The sequence below is a fragment of the Sorex araneus genome, chromosome 5, assembly GCF_027595985.1.
Source record: "Sorex araneus isolate mSorAra2 chromosome 5, mSorAra2.pri, whole genome shotgun sequence".
NCBI lineage: Eukaryota > Metazoa > Chordata > Mammalia > Eulipotyphla > Soricidae > Sorex > Sorex araneus.
Window position 1 is genome coordinate 48,526,539 of NC_073306.1, and position 18,322 is coordinate 48,544,860.

Consider the following 18,322-nt stretch of genomic DNA (forward strand, 5'->3'; position numbering starts at 1 on the left):
TTGCAGAACTCTTAGCTCACTCTGCAGGGAGGCAGACATTCGGGGAGCCCCCTTTAGTATCCAGTTACCCCAGAGAGCAAGTGCTTCATACCAGAGGGGTTGCTTGCCATGGTGTTCCTAGCACCTGGCTCAGGACTAGCAGACAGAAAAGGGTTCAATAAAAAGCTTGAATATTTTGTTTATTGTCCACACCAGGTTACTCCCTGTGGTCCTCAGTACTGTGGATCAAACCTGGACCTCCACATACAAAGGATGAGCTCAAGCTATTTCTGATCTCAAAAAGATCTTTCTGATCTCAAAAACGTAACAGTTTGGTTTTGACTGAGATTTAACACTGTATATCTATGTGTATAACTGACATATGCATTCCCGGGCATTTTAATATACAACCTCATCATGTATTATGTATGCACATAGTGCAGCAAACACAATGGCAAGCTTAGTTAACATCCATCACTTGTGATTGCATTTCTTTTCTCTTTTTTTGGTGGGGGCCACACCCAGCGATGCTCACTCCTGGCTCTGTGCTCAGGATTATTCCTGGTGGTGCTCAGGGGACCATATGGGATGCCAGAGATCAAACTAGGTTGACTTATTGCAAGGCAAGAGACCTACCCACTGTACTGCTTGGGCCCCACAAAAGTTCTTGATGACAACTTATATAACCAACCAACTCTTTTAGCCACTCACAAGCAATTATATTATTCATAATAGTCACTTTCACAGTAACTGTTAAACAAACCAAATGAGGGGCTGGAGCGATAGCACAGCGGGTAGGGCGTTTGCCTTGCACGCGGCCGACCCGGGTTCGATTCCCAACATCCCATATGGTCCCCTGAGCACCGCCAGGGGTAATTCCTGAGTGCAGAGCCAGGAGTAACCCCTGTGCATTGCCAGGTGTGACCCAAAAAGTAAAATAAAATAAAATAAAATAAACAAACCAAATGAAAGTGGGTGCAGATCTCACAGAAACGGTGGGACAGAGAGGGCCTTGAAAGGGGTCTTGGGGCTGTGGTTTGTGGTGTGGCAGCAACTTGGGAAGGAGTAGCTGGTGCAGAGAGGCGAGGACAGAAGTCTCTGAGAGACAGGAGGACCTTCTCAGGGGTCTCAGTGTTGTTAACTTTGTCAAGTAAATCAGCCCTGAGCCTTTGCTTGGTGCTGGACCCTGGCTGGCCGTGACCTTGGCAATATCTGTAACTTTAGTTTTAGGGAGGTACATTCTGCCCTGTGCCAGGGGGCTGATCACACCTGGTGAGAGTATCTGGGAAGGCTTCCTGGAGGTGTTGCCCTGGAGATGGACTTTTGTTTTTTGTTTATGTTTTGTTTTGGCCACACCTGGCAATGCTCAGGGCTTACTCATGGCTCTCATTCTCTCCCCACACACCCACCCCTGCCTGCCTGCTTAGTCTGTGGAGTGCAGTGCAGAGTTGACTTCAGAGTTAGCAGAGCAGACTCTGGCCTAGCTCCCTGATCAGTTCCTTGCAGGGAGTCAAGTGAGCCCATGACTTTAAAATCTGGGCTCTGTCACCAAGTGTGAGGAGGTAAGGAAGAAGTGCATGCCACACACACACACAAATATCCTCACAAATATCCCTGAGGACTCCTGGGGAAGTGAGGGGACGTGGTTCCTGGATGGCAGTGGGCAGGCCTCAGGACTCAGCCTTGCCTTGGGCCTGGAATGCAGGCTTGGGTGGCTGGTGGGAGGCTGGCAACACTGGGTGAGGTTATTTTTTGTTTTTAAGGTTTTGGGTCACACCCAATGATACTCAGGGGTTACTCCTGGCTCTGTGCTCAGGAATTACTCCTGGTGAGCTCAGGGGACCATATGGGATCCTGAGGATTGAACCCGGGTCAGCTGTGTGAAAGGCGAGTGTCCTACCTGCCATACTATCACTCCAGCTCCGACACTGGATGAGGCTGAAGCCAGGTAGCAAGCAGGGGCATGCAGGAGGAGGGGTGAGCTGAAACAGAGCTGATATTCCATTCTTTCCCCTGAGCCCCCTCACATGGACCTGACGACCTCTCGGACTGTGAACACTGATCACTTTATCTAAGCCCCTAACCCCCTCACCACCATTCAACCACTCACCAAGGCTCAGAATCTTGATGACCCTAAACTACTGCTTCCCTCCTAGTCATAGTCACTTTAGCTTTCAAAGCCCACCTCCAGAGAGGGAGGCACAGGATATTAAAAAAAAAAACAACTTTATTTTTTTTTTGAGTTTTTATATTTTTATTTTTTTTAATTTTTGCTTTTTGGGTCACACCCAGCAATGCTCAGGGGTTACTCCTGGCTTTGCACTCAGAAATTACTCCTGGCAGTGCTTGGGGGACCATATGGGATGCCGGGGATCGAACCCGGGTTGCCCGCTTGCAAGGCAAACGCCCTACCCGCTGTGCTATTGCTCCGGCCCCAACAACTTTATTTTTGAAGGTGGGGGCCACACCCAGCAGTGCTCAGAGCTTGCTCCTGGCTCTTCACTCAGGAATTATGCCTGAGTTAAAAATAAATTCTTAGGGGCTAGAGCAATAGTATAGCGGGTAGGGTGTTTGCCTTTCACGTGGCTAACCTGGGTTCAATCCCCAGCATTCCATATGGTCCCCCAAACACCGCCAGGAGAGATTCCTGAGTACAGAGTAACCCCTGAGCATTGCTGGGTGTGACCCAAAAAGAAAAAAAAATTCTTAGGAGACCAGAGACATAGCACAGTGGAAATTGTGTGTAGCTATTCTGGATTCGATCCCCAGCATCCTATATGGTCCCCTGAGTACTACTAGGAGTGATTTTTTTTTTTTGCTTTTTGGGTCACACCCGGCGATGGGCAGGGGTCACTCCTGGCTCTGCACTCAGGAATTACCCCTGGTGGTGCTCAGGGGACCATATGGGATGCTGGTAATTGAACCCGGGTCGCCTCATGCAAGGCAAACGCCCTACCGGCTTTTCTATCGCTCCAGCCCCCTAGGAGTGATTCTTGAATAGAACCAGTAGTAGACCCTGAGTTCTCTTGGGTCTTGAGCCTCAATGCCCCCTGCTTTGAAAAAATATCTTAGGTGCCAGGGAGATAGCTCCAGTGGTAGAGCACCTGCTTAGCATGTAGGATACCCTGAGTTCAAGCCCTGACACTACATGGTCACACCCCAGCACAGACAGGTATGGCCTGCTGGCCCTGGGTCACTGACCTGTCTGCCAGCAGCATTTGCATTGCAGGTGTGAGGCTCTAGGCTGATCCGGGCATGTCTGAGCACAATGCCAGCACCACTGCCATTTGGGATCAACACCACTACAAAGGTGTGTCTCCTGCACACCACAACCAAATATGTGGGAGCCCAGCTAGTGTGCATCTCCTATCAACCCTGGGGAGCACAACCAAGTGAGACTCTTGTAATTGCAACTATAGCCCCAAAAAACAGGAAGGGAAGAAAATGAAAACAAACAAAATGCTCAGTTCTATCAAAACTAAAGTTGCTGGGGCCGGAGAGATAGTTCAGCAGGTAGGCACTTGTCTCGCACACGGCTGATGGAGGTTCCAGTTCTGCCACCCCATAGGGTCCAGCACCACCAGGAGTGATCCCCTGAGTAGCAGAATCAGGAATAAGCCCTGAGCACCACCAGGTATGACTCAAAAACCAAACCAAACCAACAAAAAATAAATTCCACAGTTGTTCTTATAGATATTTTTATTTTTAAGTTTAAATCTATCAAAAAAAACCCAACCCTTTTGTTTGTTTGAGCACCCAAGGGTGCTCAGGGATCATTCCTGGCAGACTCAGGAGACTATAGTTCTAGGGATCAGATCCGGATCAGCCACATGAAAGGCAAGCACCCTACCCGCTGTGCTGTCATCCAGCTCCTAAATCTATCCTTTTTTTTTTTTTTTTGCTTTTTGGGTCACACCCGGTGATGCACAGGGGTCACTCCTGGTTCATACACTCAGGAATCACCCCTGGCGGTGCTCATGGGACCATATGGGATGCTGGGATTCGAACCTGGGTCGGCCGCGTGTAAGGCAAATGCCCTACCTGCTGTGCTATTACTTCAGCCCCCTCTATCCATTTTTTTTTTTTCAACAGAAAGTTTTAGTTGATCAGTACCAGCCACTTCTTAGTAGTTGAGTTATGTGAGTTTGGGCCAGCACATTGTGCAGCCCAAGTTCAGTTGTCAGTGAGATTCAGCTGTTTTTTCTTGGTGATCTGGAAGATGTCTGTGCTGGAGAGGGAGTAAAACAAGCAGGACTAAACATGGTTTCACTTACGCAGAGAGAAACCCCGCCCTCAAACCATATTTGTTGACTGTAACTGAACCGTCTGCAGCCTTTATTGCAGCTCAGCTGCCACCTTGTATGTGTACCCTGTGCAGTAAAGGCCTACTCTTAGTGATGAGTCTGACCTAGGGAACTGACATAGAATTTGAACTTCAAATTGGGGAGTACTGGGAGCTGAGTTGATAGTACAGCGGGTAGGGTACTTGTAAGTTTGAATCCTCAGCACTACATATGGTCCCCTTGAACCCTACCAGGAGTGATCCCTGAGTGCAGAGCCAGAAATAAGCCCTATGCACTGCTGAGTGTGGCCAAAACAAAACAAAAATGGAGAAATACTAGTGAGGGACAAGAGCTTTGTAGAAGGCCTGGGGCAAAAACTAGGAACGGATCTCACTGACCAGTGAGCTAAAGAATTTGGATCCCATCACAGCAAAGATGCTGCTTAAGATCGAAGTACAAAGTTGAGGTAGGGGCAATAGTACAATGGGTAAGGCCTTGCATGCTGGAGACCCAGGTTCAATCCCTGGCTTCCCATATGGTCCCCTGAGCACCACCAGAAGTGGTTCCTGAGTGCAGAGCCAGAAGTAATTCCTGAGCATTGCCAGGTATAACACCCCCCCAAACAATAACAACAACAAAAGTTTGAGGTACAGTGTAAACATTTCAAGGAACCTCTTGAAGTCTGTTGGACTACTCATCTGCATGTCTCAGTGAGTTCTTTGTTTTCGGGCCACCACTAGTACTGCTCAAGGCTTACTCCAGACTCTCTGAAGGAGTTGATACCTGTGCTTGGGGAACATACAGGGTTTCAGGGATCCAACCTAGGTGGGCCCCATGCAAAGTAAGCGCCCTACCCGCTATACTATATCTCTGCCCCTTGACATTCCTTTTTTTTTTTTTTGGATTACACTCAGCAATGCTTAGGGGTTACTCCTGGCTCTGCACTCAGGAACTACTCCTGGCAGTGCTTGTGGGATGCCCAGGATCGAACCCAGATCAGCCGCTTGCAAGGCAAATGCCCTACCCACTGTACTATCACTTTGGCCCTTCCTTTTTATTTTATTATATTTTGGATTTGGGGCCACATCTGGCAATGCCAAGTGTTACTCCTGCATTTGGGTATTACCCCTGGCAGTGCTTAGGAGAACATATGGGATGCCGGGGGCCGAACCTGGGTTGGCTGCATGCAACATAGAGCTCTACCCACTGTACTACCTCTCCAGTCCCTCTCAGTGGCTTATGTATCGTTATAAATGAGATAATATATATTATACACTTAGCACAAGGCAATCTTAGCACTAAAATTTTGAAGAACTAGACTTTTTTTTTTTTTGAGACATAGCAGGCAATGCCCAGTGGCTGTTACCTGGCTCCATACTTGACGCCATTCTTGTTAGTGTTTGGGGGAACCTTGCAGTGCTGGAAATCAAGCCTCGGCCTCCTGCAAGCAAAGAATGCCCTCCAGCCTGCTGAACTCTTATCTTTCTAGCCCAAGAACTTATCTTTGGGGGCCGGAGTGATAGTACAGCAGGTAGGGCATTTGCCTTATATGCAGCTGACCCAGGTTCAATCCCCAGCATCCTTTATGGCCCCCCAAGCACCTCCAGGTGTAATTCCTGAGTTTAGAGTCAGGAGTAACCCCTCAGCATATCGCTTGGATGTGACCCAAAAAGAAAAAAATAAAAGAACTTATCTTTGGTGGGGGGAAGGATAGGTTCTCTGAAACAGTGCTCAAGGGTCAACAGGAACATACCTGCTGGGGAGGTCAAGGTATGTGGTATAAGAGATTGAACTCAGGGCACATGTTCTACCACTGAACAATATCCCTGGGTCCTGTGCCCTGCAATTTTTGTGTTTTGTTTTGGGGCTATACCCAGAGATTCCTAATTAGGGATTACTACTGGCTCTGTACTCAGGAATTACCTCAGGGGACCATTTGGGATGTGGGAGATCAAACTGGTTGGCCACGCGTAAGGCAAACACCCTAAGTTCTCTATTATCACTCTGTCCCACTACCCCTACAGGTGTTTTTCTGGAAATGAAAAGGCACTTAAAAAAAAATTAAACAAGATAGCTTTTTTTCGTTTTGGGGCCATACCCAGTGATGCTCAGAGATTTCTCCTCCTGGCTCTGAACTCAGGAATCACTCCTGGCAATGGTTGGTGGACCATATGGGATGCCTGGGATTGAACCTGGGTCAGCTGCAAGGCAAACGCTTTAACCGCTGCAAGGTAGCTTTTATTGAACAAAACTTGCTTAGTAACATGGGATAGAAGAAAAAGAAAGAAAAAAATGTGTTCAAGAGAAAATGCAGTCTTCTCCAGGCCAGGATGGAAATAAGAAAGCAAAAACAGATAAGCAGTGGGGCCAGAGCAATAGTACAGAGGCGAGAGAGAGAGAGAGAGAGAGAGAGAGAGAGAGAGAGAGAGAGAGAGAGAGAGAGAAGCAGTGACAACATGTTCAAGGGAGAATATGGGCTAGAAGACCAACCCTAAAGGGCGCGTTTCTGCTGTGGTTAGCCCGTTACGCTCCAGTCTACCAAGCCAGAGCCAAAGGCAGACTGGGTATCAGGTGGAGAGGAACTACACGCTCAAAGAAATATGCAGTCAAACTGCACACATGGACCCTCTGTGAGTTCTCATTCAATCAGATAATGTTGGGGGCCAGAGCAATAGTTCAGTGGGTAAATAGTTGCCTTGAATGCGGCCGACTCACGTTTGGTATCCCACATGGTCCCCTGAGCACCACCAGCAGTGGTTCCTAAATGCAGAGCCAGGAGTGACCCTGAGTATTGCTGGGTGTTCCTCCTCCATTAAAAAAAATCAGATAACTTTGGGGGGAAAGGAGGATATCATTGAAAATCTATACCTAAATGTTTCTGAATAAAATGATCCCACATGATTATGGGTTGGAATTAAGTAGACAGTGGCAAAGATGAAGCAATTCTAGCCAGGAGTCTGATAATTGCTGAAGCATATGTCCTGTGCATGGGAATTGTTACATTATTCTACTTTTGCACATACTTTAAATTCTCCGTAACAAAAAAGGAAAAATACTTCTGAGTAAAATTACCAAGATTTAGACACTTGTTGGGAATGTGTTGAGGCTGGAGAGCTAGTAGAGCTTAAGGCTCTTTTTGCATCCTGCTGACCCTGGCATTGCATGGTCCCCCAAGCACTGAGTGCACAAAGCCAGGAATAGCTCTGAAGCACCAATGGGAATTACTCCTGATGGGTATCTGGGCATTGAACCAGGGTTGGCCGTGTGCAAGGCAAAAGCCCCACCCACTGTACTATTGCTTCAACCCCCCAGTTTGAATTTTTGGCAACACATATTATCCGCCAAACTCCGCCAGGAGTGGCCTCTGAGCACAGAGTCAGGAGTAATTCCTGAGCATCTCTGAGTGTGGCCCAAACCCTTAGCCCCCTCAAATAGAAAGTAAAGCATAGAAAGGTGGAACACATAACAGGGAGGTTATTTTATAGGCCCCAGTTATAAAATAAATAAGTCATGGGGATGTAATATACAAGATGGTGACCAGTTGATAGTATCATATTGTCTACTTGAATGTTGCCAAGAGAGTATTCTTACAAGATCTCACTGTGTCTGGGATGGGGATGTACCTTAGTGGCACAGCATTTGCCTTGAACGTGTGAAGTCCTAAATTTAATTCCTGGCACCTCATGGTCCTCGTACACCTCTGGGAGTGACTCCCAAGCATTATTAGGTTCAACTCTCCCAAATCCCACCCAAATTCTCCTTGTAAAAAATAAAATTCTTGGGGCTGGAGTGATAGCACAGCAGGTAGGGCTTTTGCCTTGCATGTAGCCGACCCGGGTTCGATTCTCAGCATCCCATATGGTCCCCTGAGCGCCGCCAGGGGTGATTCCTGAGTGCAGAGCCAGGAGAAACCCCTGTGCATCGCCAAGTGTGACCCAAAAAGCAAAAAATTAAGTAAATAAATAAAAATAAAATAAAATTCTTATAATTCTGTGGCAAAGAACTACTTATTGTGAACATTTGGCAATGGATACTAATATAAAATCATTATACACTGGTAACAATGTTCTGTCAATTATACCCAATAAACAAAAGTGAACAAAGGGCTAGAGGGATAATACAGTGGGAAGAGCGTTTGCTTTGCACACAGTTGACCTGGATTCAATTCTCGGCATTTCCACATGGTCCTCCAAGCATTGAATAATTCCTGAGTGCAGAGCCAGGAGTAAACCCTACACATTGTGTAGACCAAAAACAAAAGTGAATAAGAGAATTTGTGCTCTTATATTGGGACAAACCCAGCAGTGCTCAGGGGCTACTCTTGGCTCTGTACTCAGAGGTTGCTCCTGGTGGTGCTCAGGGAAGCATGCAATTTCTCAATGAAACCTGGGATCAAACCTGAACTCTTGCATACAAAGCATGCGTTCACCCTGTTATCTCTTCAGTGCTGAAAATTCTTATTTTTTTGCTTTTTTGGGTCACACCTGGCGATGCACAGGGGTTACTCCTGGCTCTGCATGCAGGAATTACCCTGGCGTTACTCAGGGGACCATATGGGATGCTGGGAATCAAACCCGGGTTGGCCACGTGCCAAGGAAAACACCCTACCCACTTTGCTATCGCTCCAGCCCCTGAAAATTCTTTTTTTTTTTTTTTTTTAATTTTATTGAGTCACCATGTGGAGGGTTACATAGTTCTCAGGATTATGTCGGTTATACAATTCTCATACACCCTTCCCTTCACCAGTGCCCATCTTCCATCACCAACCCCCCCAGTATACCTGCCGCCCCCTCCCACCTCCCCAGTCCCCACCCTTGTACATGATAAGTTTCACTTTGTTTATGCCTTATCTCGATTACATTCCATGTTTCAGCACACAACTCACTACCGTTGTTGGGGTTTCCCCCAAAAAAGAAAAGCAGTCCTATTGCCAAGGAGGCATTTGATAGTTCTCCACTGCTAAGAATATAGAGATATTAAGTCCCGCTGTTTGTTACATAACTTTTCTTTTTCCCCCTTGCCCCGCGCCACCGAGTTCACGCCTGTTTAGTAATCGCCACGCTGCCTGACAAGGGGAAAAAAAAATGAAAAGGATGGTTATTTCCCGTCATCAGCAGACGTGGGGCTCTGGCTTAGTTGATAGACTAGTAGAGTGCCTGCAAGCAGTTTCTGGAACCGAAGGTCTTGCGCTGGTATCGGCTCCGGCTCGAGATTCCACCAGCGTCCCATTGTTCCATGTATATAATTTTCCCCCTAATATCCCATTCCCACGCCACCAGGTCTGTTTGCTTAATGAACATCACACTGTAGTTGACGACACGCCGCGTTTCTTCCCGAGAAAGAAGAAAATTTCTTCTCAGCCGGCGTGGGGACATAGCTTAGTTCAGTCTAGAGAGATGGCTACCACTTTGATTGCCTTCAATATTTCAGCAACAGACTTACTATTCTAGTTAGGATCTCCCACAAAAGTCTGACCCATTAAAAGCGAACCATCACATATTGCTGATGCTAAGATGACATTAGGTCGCGCGGCCGCGGCAGCGGCCGCGCGGTTTTGGGTTTCTGTATAAAGTCCAGGGAAAGTACAACCAGAAATAACATCACTACAAACTTTTACCCTTTTATGGTGCTCAAAAGATGGAGAAGTCCTATGCTGTGCTCAGGAGGGAGGAGTTGAGAGAGAGAGACAGGTTAAAAGAATTGGGGGATGCCCGGGTCCCACTGTTTCAGCGCACCGTGGGGTCTCTGGTCCCATGCCGGAATTAGTTCAGTGGGCTGCCTGGAGTCCAAGGGCGCTCCCTTGGGCTCTTCCATCATGCTCGCTCCGCAGCCGGATCCAAAAGGGCCTGAAAATTCTTAAGAATTTGACAAGGTTAGAGAGACCAGACAGGTTCACAGCACTTGTTTTGTGTGAGGTCTACTCCAGTTAGTCTGGGTATTGTATCTAGTCCCCCTACCAGGAGTTGCCCTCTGAGCACAGAATCAGGAACTAAGTAGTGATTTTTCTTTGGGGGGTCACACCCAGTGGTGCTCAGGAAATCACTCCAGGTGGAAGTCTGGGGCCCACATAGGGTGCTTGAACCCAGGTCAGTTGAATGCTAGACAAGTGCCCTATTCACTGTACTATCTCTCCAGCCCTCATTCTAAGAAATTTTATGAAGTTTCTAAATGTATTGATTTTGTGAAAAAATATTTCTAGGTGACTGAGGAGGAGATCAAAAGGTTGGAGCATGTGCTTTGCATGTGGGAGTTCAGGGTTTGATCTCTGGCATCATATGGTCCCTCAAAAAACGGCCAGGAGAAACTCCTGAGCATCGAACATGAGTAGCCACTAAGAACTATTGAGTGTGGCCCCCAAATCATAAAAAGCAAAAAACAAAAATACATTTTTTTTTTTTTGCTTTTTGGGTCACACCCAGCGATGCTCAGGGGTTACTCCTGGCTTTGCACTCAGGAATGACCCCTGAGCATCGCTGGGTGTGACCCAAAAAGAAAAAAAAATACATTTCTAGGGAGTTTCTGCTTCCTTTACTCACAGCAATTCATACTGATTGAGATCTTATAAACACTTTATGAGCACTGAGGTAAAAAAAAAGTACAGCAAATATAATTCAGGCAATTCGGTGTTTGTCCATAAAAAGTGGCGGGGGAAGGGGGACCAGGGAGATTGCTCAGAGAGCTGGAGTGCATGCAACAACTGGCAATCTCTGGCAGCAAATGTGAATGTGCTCAGCCCTTTGAGCTCTCTCCTGCCCAATGGTAGCACTATTGACATCAATCAGTGGAAACAGCCCACATTCATCAAATGATGAATAAAATGTGGGATGCTCCGTCTACTGATATTTGGCAATAAAAGGAGTGAGATACTCAACACATGACTTGCAAATGTGCTAAGTGAAATGCCTTCTAGATAGTCACTTCCAGGATAAACTGACCAGAGACAAGAAGCAGGTGATCTGGGAAGAGGGATGGGGAGACACGATAATAGGTTTAGGCTTTCATTTTGGAATGATTAAATTATTCTGGAATTAACAGTGAAATATACTAGAAACCATTAAATTGTACACTTAATTTGTAGGGTGGGGGGGGCCACACCTGATAGTTTGGGTCTTATTCCTGATTCTATGCTTAAGGATCACAACTGGCGGGCCTCAGGGGACCACATGGGGTACTGGGGATCAAACCCACGTTGATTGTGTGCAAGGCAAACACCCTACCTACTGTACAATCTCTCCAGCCATGACAATCCTTTGGTTGTGGTACTCCTGGAATATTATGGTTGTATTATGGTTGCTGGGAGGGAAGGGGCATGTCTCAGTGTTCCTCATATGAGCTCACTGGGAGTCACACTCTTGGCCTCAGTGTTGGTACATCTTGTCACTGCAGTGCTTGCAGGGGGCTTCACACTTGTATTTTGGTGCTTGCACCCATATGCTTTAAACCAGCGATTGCCCACTCTGTGACACTGGGATCTCAAATAACAGAGTTTCCAGCACCAAACTCCTCACTGGAGCCAGGTGAGTCACGGAGACATCATGGAATTTAGATGGTCTTGAGACTCCACTCAACCACCCCTTTCCTCTGTCACCATCACTCTATTTAACTTCAATCATTCTGGCAGAATACTTAACAGAATACTAAACTGTGGTTCTCTCTGCCATGATTGGCAGGCAGTGCATTTCTGCCAAAGTCCAGCTGCTGAGGGTGGCTGGGAAAAGATTCATTATTCTTCAAAGAAAAAAAAAAGGAGAAGTATAGTTTTTGTTTCTGGACACTATGAATACATCAAACTGACTTGGAGGCAAGACGTCAGCAAAGCTAGTCTAGAAAGAACCACCACGGTTCTTAGAACCACCTTAACCCAGGAGTTCTCAAGGAGAAAATCCTCGGGTATGAGCACTATGTCTCCCATTTCCATTTTTAAAAAAAGATATCTAGGAGCTGGAGTGATAGTACAGTGGGTAGGATGCTTGCCTTGTAAGCAGCCGACCCAGGCTTGATCCTCAGCACCCTATACGGTCCCCTGAGGATCGCCCACCACAAGTAATTCCTGAATGCATAGCAAGGAGCTACCCCTGAGCATTACTGGCTGTGGCCCCCGAACAAACAACAAGCAAAAGACAACAGACTGAAGGACAGGCTTTGCATGCAGGCTTGAGTTTGATCCCAGCAGCACATCAGTAGCCTGAGCATCAAACTGGGGTAGGGGGGCTCTTTAGCATACTCAAGTGTGGTCCAAAAAGCAAAATTAAGCCTAAAAAGCTGAAGTTATCTTTCATTTTACTGGAGACTCCTTGAGCTGAGGTAGAGAAGGGCTTGTGGGTAAGAAGCCCATTTTTGTTATTCTACATTCTTTTGTTTATGTCAGTAATGTCACTAAGCATACTCTCTGTCCTTATCATTTGGGGGAGAAGCTAAATGGTGGCCACACCTAGCAGTGCTCAGAGGCTACTCCAAGCATGCTGCCTAGGGGCTGCTCCTAGCAGTGTTGGGGATTGGTTTGGGGGCTGAAATTAACCCCAGGCCATCCACAAACAAGTCATATACACTAGCTCTTTGAGATCTCTGGTCTCATCCTTTTTGGGCCTCACCTGGGTGGTGCTGAGGTTACTCCAACTTGCCCACTGTCTTAGCTCTCCAGCCCTTCTGGTACTAGTCTGTTTTTTGAGGTACCATTGGTTTGTAATACTTTTCAGGAGTACAGCTTCCTACCCTGACAAGTGGATCTCACTACCAAGACCATTCAGTTGATCCTCTGTATCCATTCTGTTCATTTCCCCACAGCCCTTCCATAAACATTTTATCTAGATTTGCTTCTTTAATGTTCCATGAGTGAAACTGTATGGCACTCTTCTCTTCACTTTGCATTATCTCTTATGGCGACCAGCATGTACCTAGACAAGCACCTTAACCCTTGGACTCTTAAGCCCTTATGCTGTAGTTTTTTTTTCAGAAGATTTTTGTTTTTGGGCCACACACTCAGGGAAACCAAGTAGGTATTAGCAAATGAACCCAGGTCAGCCACATTCAAGCAAAGAGCCCTATCCACTATATTACCACTCCACCCCTTTAAGTTATTTCTAACAGATACTCTCTTGCTGTTCACTAGTTCTCTACAGGATACCCACTGTCATCTTTTTGGAGCTAGAGCAGTTAACCAGTAAGGCAAACTGATCTGACATAGTATCATTTACCTTACACATGCCAGTTAGGTATTAATACAGAATATCCTGCAGGTACAGAGATTTTAATACCTATTAATTTGCTAATTTTTAAGTTAAGTTTTAAAACCTGGAGTTGCTATTCTGCTGCCAGTTTAGGACGCTAAAGTTAAACCCCCAGATCAAATACTTGCGCTTTAAAACTGTCCACTGGAACATTTACTCATACCAGAGCACATCCCTGTCCTAATACTTGGGGGAAATCATGCTCCCCCACCCCTAGGAAAAGATTAGACGCAGCATTCCAAGCCAAACTGTATCCAGCTTTATTAAAGATACTTTTCATAAACAATCATGGTATTTCAGGCAGGACATGGGCAGACAATCGTTAACAGTATACAATAACTTTCAAACTCCCTTCTTCAATGGACTACCAAAATCAGAAAGCCACTATAAAACCCAATGACATCTTCATTTGATGCTCTGAACAGCGAAAGTTTAGAGTGAGGGTTGACATTTCACATTTAGTATGTTGTTTAACAACTTTTCACAAGCCGACCCTGACTTTCAAGAAATGAAAGAAAAATGGCAGAATGATCAATCTGAAGATCCACAATCTAAAAAAGGAACCGTTCTTTTGAGGGCTGCCGTCTCAGTTGGGGCACTGCAAAATCCAGATGGCCTGACATCCTGGTAACCACTTTTTGGGAGTCCAGGCTCAACAGGTCTCTCTGGGGTTAAGGGAGTCAAGTCTATGCTGAAGGCGGAGAGGGAGACAGGACACAGAAACACATTTTAGTTTTTCCCCACCACAAGGCATTGGGTGCCAGGGTGGCTACCGTGTCAAGTCAAGGAATCCCTCCTCTTGGAAATCAAGAGGGAGTCTCTCAAAACTAGTGAGGAAAAGTTGTTTTTCCCCAGGGCAATCCAGTTTTGGAGACCATCTATTAGTGACTTATGCCCTTCCCCCAAAACAACAATGAAGTGTTCTGTGTGCTAACAACATAGCTTTAAAAAAAAAAAAAAAAAGTAAAACAAAATTCTGCATTTTTATAAAACTTGATAAAAAATAGTATTTCAAACTGTACAGTCACCAGAAGTACACAGTTATCAAAAATGCACACACTTCACTTGGCATCTCCAGCACCTTCAGCTTTCTGTGCCTAAAAGAAAAAAAATGAATACATCGTGAAACCACATTTATACCCCATCTTAATATTACACTTTTCTCTCCAAGTTCAGATATTATGTACTTCAACACCGAATCAAAAGTTATCATTTAAGCCAACGGGAAAGTGAACTGTACTGAATGGCACACTTTAAAGGATGTAAAGAAGGCAGCAGAAAAAGCTGATTGCATGAGCGGATTTTAGGCAAAGAACAGCAGCTGTACCTGGTCTGTTTTGGCATCTCCATTTTCTGCAGGGTTATTTCCATCCTTGCCAGCATCAGCCTTCCCCTTTTTCCCTTTGGGTACCTTCTCTCCCTTCTAAATGGAAAGAAAAAAGGCCATAGTTTCTCATTTCATATTGCTAGAATATAGTCTGCAAAGTTCTGCAGGACTGCTGATTGGTTTATTCTCAGAGAAAAAAACCACACACGCAAACCCAACCTTACCAAAAACAACTGATTAAAAAGTCAGCCAAATTATTTGACAATCTATAATCTGCTGTGGTCTTCAGTACACAAAATTTATCTGAGTGTTAGTAACATAAAAATAAGCAAATTAAACACTTGGTGTTTAATATCCAAGGGCAAAGCTTTCTGTACACTGATAACAGAGCTCTTAAGGAACAGCTATTTAAAAAACACTCCTTGACAATAGATATAGTTAAATCTTCCTGTCAGCACCATGGGAAGTGATGAGCCTTACATAACTCCTAGGACATTCTCCTAGGCCCACTCACCTTTGCAGGGGCCTTTTTAGGCTTGGGCTCTGGCTTTGGAGGAGCTGGTTTCTTTTATTGTGGGGAAAGAGGGGAAGAAGAGCATGTCAGTACAAAACCCAAAAAAGACAACCCAACCCACTACCAAATCAGAATACAGTGGTATAGAAGTCTCCATCCCCAGCACCCCATATACACCCAGGAATAACCCCCTAACATTGCTGGGTGTAGCCCAAAATACAAAACAAAAAGTCACAAAAAAAAACCCCAAAACACCTCTTCTATTTCGCTATGATTTTCTAGTTGGCTTGCTTTCCCATTTACCAGATTTTTTAACCTTCAGAAACCCTAAGTATCCCACTATAGTCATCAAAACCAACAAATCCAGGTGGATGAGAGTCCACTGTAAGGTGAAACAAACACAGCCCACCAAATATAGTTCATGGGAAGCAAGGGAGATGGATTATCTTTCCAACACTTTCTAGCTTCAGAGATAATTTAAAAACAGACAAACTTACAGCTGATAACCTTGCGGATCTTCTCTGTGGCTATTGAAAGGAAAAAGAGAAATATGACAATTTAACATCTTAAAAAAAAAAAACTCGCTGCCAATTTGTTTTGGCTGTAGACATACACAGAACAGAAAAAGCTTTCTCGGTTCAGAATTCGAGATATGGTTCAACACCACCAAAGGAATTCAAGCTGTTATACTCCAAATAAGACTTACTTCATCCTTCACCTTGGCTTTATCTCCTTTAGCATCCCCTTCAGCCTATAAAATATAAACAAAAAAGTTGCAGCTATGGAATCAAGTCTCAACGAGTAAATTTTTGTAGAGTCCCTAGAAAAACACACTTAAGGGCGTACAAACCCGTTTTTAGCATCCGAGCTCCTCCTGTGCAAATACCTCAAGTACTTAGAAAGCTACAGCCGTGCTCATTTGTGTCAACCCGGGGGCGCGGTGTCGGAGCCCCAGCTTCCAGTCTGGAAGCGCGGGCTCTGCAGGAGCTAGTTAGCACGGAGGAGTGCAGCCCGCGCCAGGCAGAAGCAACAGCTGCAGATGGTGCAAGCTTGCCCCCTCCGGAGGCGGGGCCCGAGCGCCGTTGCCATGGCAGCCGTCGAGGGCGAGAGACGGGAGGCGCGCGCAGCCGGGGAAACAAGTGGGCGGCAGCGGCGCGAGTCTCGTGCGCCGGGCCCGTGGGCGGCGCGGGGGCGGGGCCCCGCCGCGAAGCTCCGCCCCAAGGAGTGACCCCGCCCCCTCGCGGCGGCGGTTTTTTGGCGGCAGCGCGCTCCCCCGCCCGCCAACCCCGAGCACCGCCTTCCCGCCCTTTCGGGTTTGAATTGCCCGCCCGCAGGGAGGGGAGGGGGACTGGCGGTGGGGGAGGGGGCGCGGGGCGGGCACGTCGACCAGAGGGGAGCGGGATAAACAGCCGCCAACATGGCTCCTCCCGCCGCGGCCGCCGCTCCCCCAATATGGCCTCTGGCGCCCGCGGGCATCAGAGCCGCGCAGGGTTCGCCCGGGGCCGCCTGACACCGGCTCGAGTCTCCGAGGCGAGCGGCGGAGCCTGCTTCCGCCCGGCGCCACCTCTCGCGCCCTGGGCTCGGGGCAGCGGCAGCGGCGGCAGCAGCAGCGGTGGTGGCGGCGGCAGTGGCGACCCAGCGCCTGGGGCCCTCGCGCCACGTACCTTTCTCTTGGGCATGGTGGCGACAGCGGCGGGACGTGGGCGCTGGACGCGGGGTGCAGCGGCGCGCGGGCTTTGGTCGGTCCAGGGGTCGTTCTCGCCTCTTCTTCTTCACACTGCTCGGGCTCCGGGGGGTTTATAAAGTTTTTATAGCGCTGGGAGCCCCGGACCGGTTAGAACCGGATTTCACCTCCCGCCGCCGCTCATTGGCCCAGCTGGGGTCACGTGGGCGGGGTTTAAACTCACCTCCTCTGGAGGGAGTGAGGAGGGGGGCATGGGGGGAGGGCGCGCGAGACGGCGGCGCGCCTAGGGGGTGGGGGCGCAGTGGGGGAGGCGCGCGTCGATGGCAATAAACGCGGGCGGTGGGGTGCGAGTCGGCGGGCTCTGCGTTTCGGCTCGCGCCGAGAGGTGGCTTTTGCAAACTACCAAGTTGCTTTTACCTTATGCAACCGAGCTACCCACTTCTACAAGCCGTGCGACACTTCAGGGCCCATCTCGGTCGCTCTCTATTCGTCCCCGTGGGGGCCCCAGAAAAAATGGCTTTCGAGGCCTGGCCGAACCGCCCTTCGCCGCCGGAGGCGGGAGGAAGCGAGCGGCTGGGAGGCACCGGCTGCAGCTCGAGGGCCAAAGCTGGCGCCGAAGTGGGGAACGAGCGGGGAAGCCAAGCTTGGCGCAGGCAGACGTGCATGGTTCCAAGCTGCTACTCTGAGAAGCCGCTCTCGCACCTCACCTGGAAGACAGTCCATCCGAGTTGGGGCTTGGGATTCGAGGGGGACACTTCACGCGCAGAGGTGCCATTCGGGTGCAGTGGGAGCTGTCCTTTCAGCACCCGCGGCCAAACGGTCTCCCCAAATGCCAACAGAACCCCCCCCACTCGCGGCCTCGTTGGCTCCCTTAGGTAGCGGCATTCGCGCTCCTCAGGACCCGGCGGCGGAGAGCGGCCGTCTGGAAGGCCCGGCAGCCCTCCCTTCCCCCTCCGCCCCACCCGCTGGGAGACATGGAGCTCAGCTGCCCCCACCCTGGGCCACCGAGCCTGGGCGCCGCAAACGCAGCTGGCGAAATCCCTCCTTCCACACTGGCAGGCTGGCTTCCTTTCACTTGCGCGAGAAGGCGGGTGGAGGAGAGCGCCCGGGGATTAGGAAACAAGAGGAACAGGTGTTGCGATGGCGAAAGGGCTCTTCCGTGGCTGCCCCCCTCTTCCCCCCTACCCCCCCCCCGCGCCCCCGCGCTCAGGATCCTGGCGCTAGTCTAGCGCACCTGAGCGGTGGGGTGTGGGGGTGTGGACAGCCGCAGCAGCCAAACAAGGCGCTCTTCCCGCTGCACGTCCACAA

The 18,322-nt window shown here is 48.2% G+C and overlaps 1 protein-coding gene across 3 annotated transcripts; it reads right to left on the reverse strand.

Moving 5' to 3' along the window:
* Positions 1-13,733: 13,733 nt before the first annotated feature.
* On the reverse strand, positions 13,734-18,191 carry HMGN2 (high mobility group nucleosomal binding domain 2). Of its 3 annotated transcripts, none has more exons than XM_055138657.1 (7): positions 17,722-18,191; positions 16,995-17,107; positions 16,037-16,081; positions 15,828-15,857; positions 15,331-15,381; positions 14,817-14,912; positions 13,734-14,586 (listed from the first exon to the last, which is right to left on the reverse strand). In XM_055138657.1, exons 2-7 carry the CDS (start codon positions 17,007-17,009, stop codon positions 14,551-14,553), a joined length of 273 nt encoding a protein of 90 aa, XP_054994632.1. In that variant the 5' UTR covers positions 17,010-17,107; positions 17,722-18,191; the 3' UTR covers positions 13,734-14,550. The 3 variants fall into 3 exon arrangements, with proteins under 3 accessions (XP_054994632.1, XP_054994631.1, XP_054994630.1); XM_055138656.1 differs by having other exon boundaries at positions 16,995-17,116; XM_055138655.1 differs by lacking the exon at positions 17,722-18,191 and having other exon boundaries at positions 16,995-17,714.
* Between the last annotated feature and the right edge of the window lie 131 nt (positions 18,192-18,322).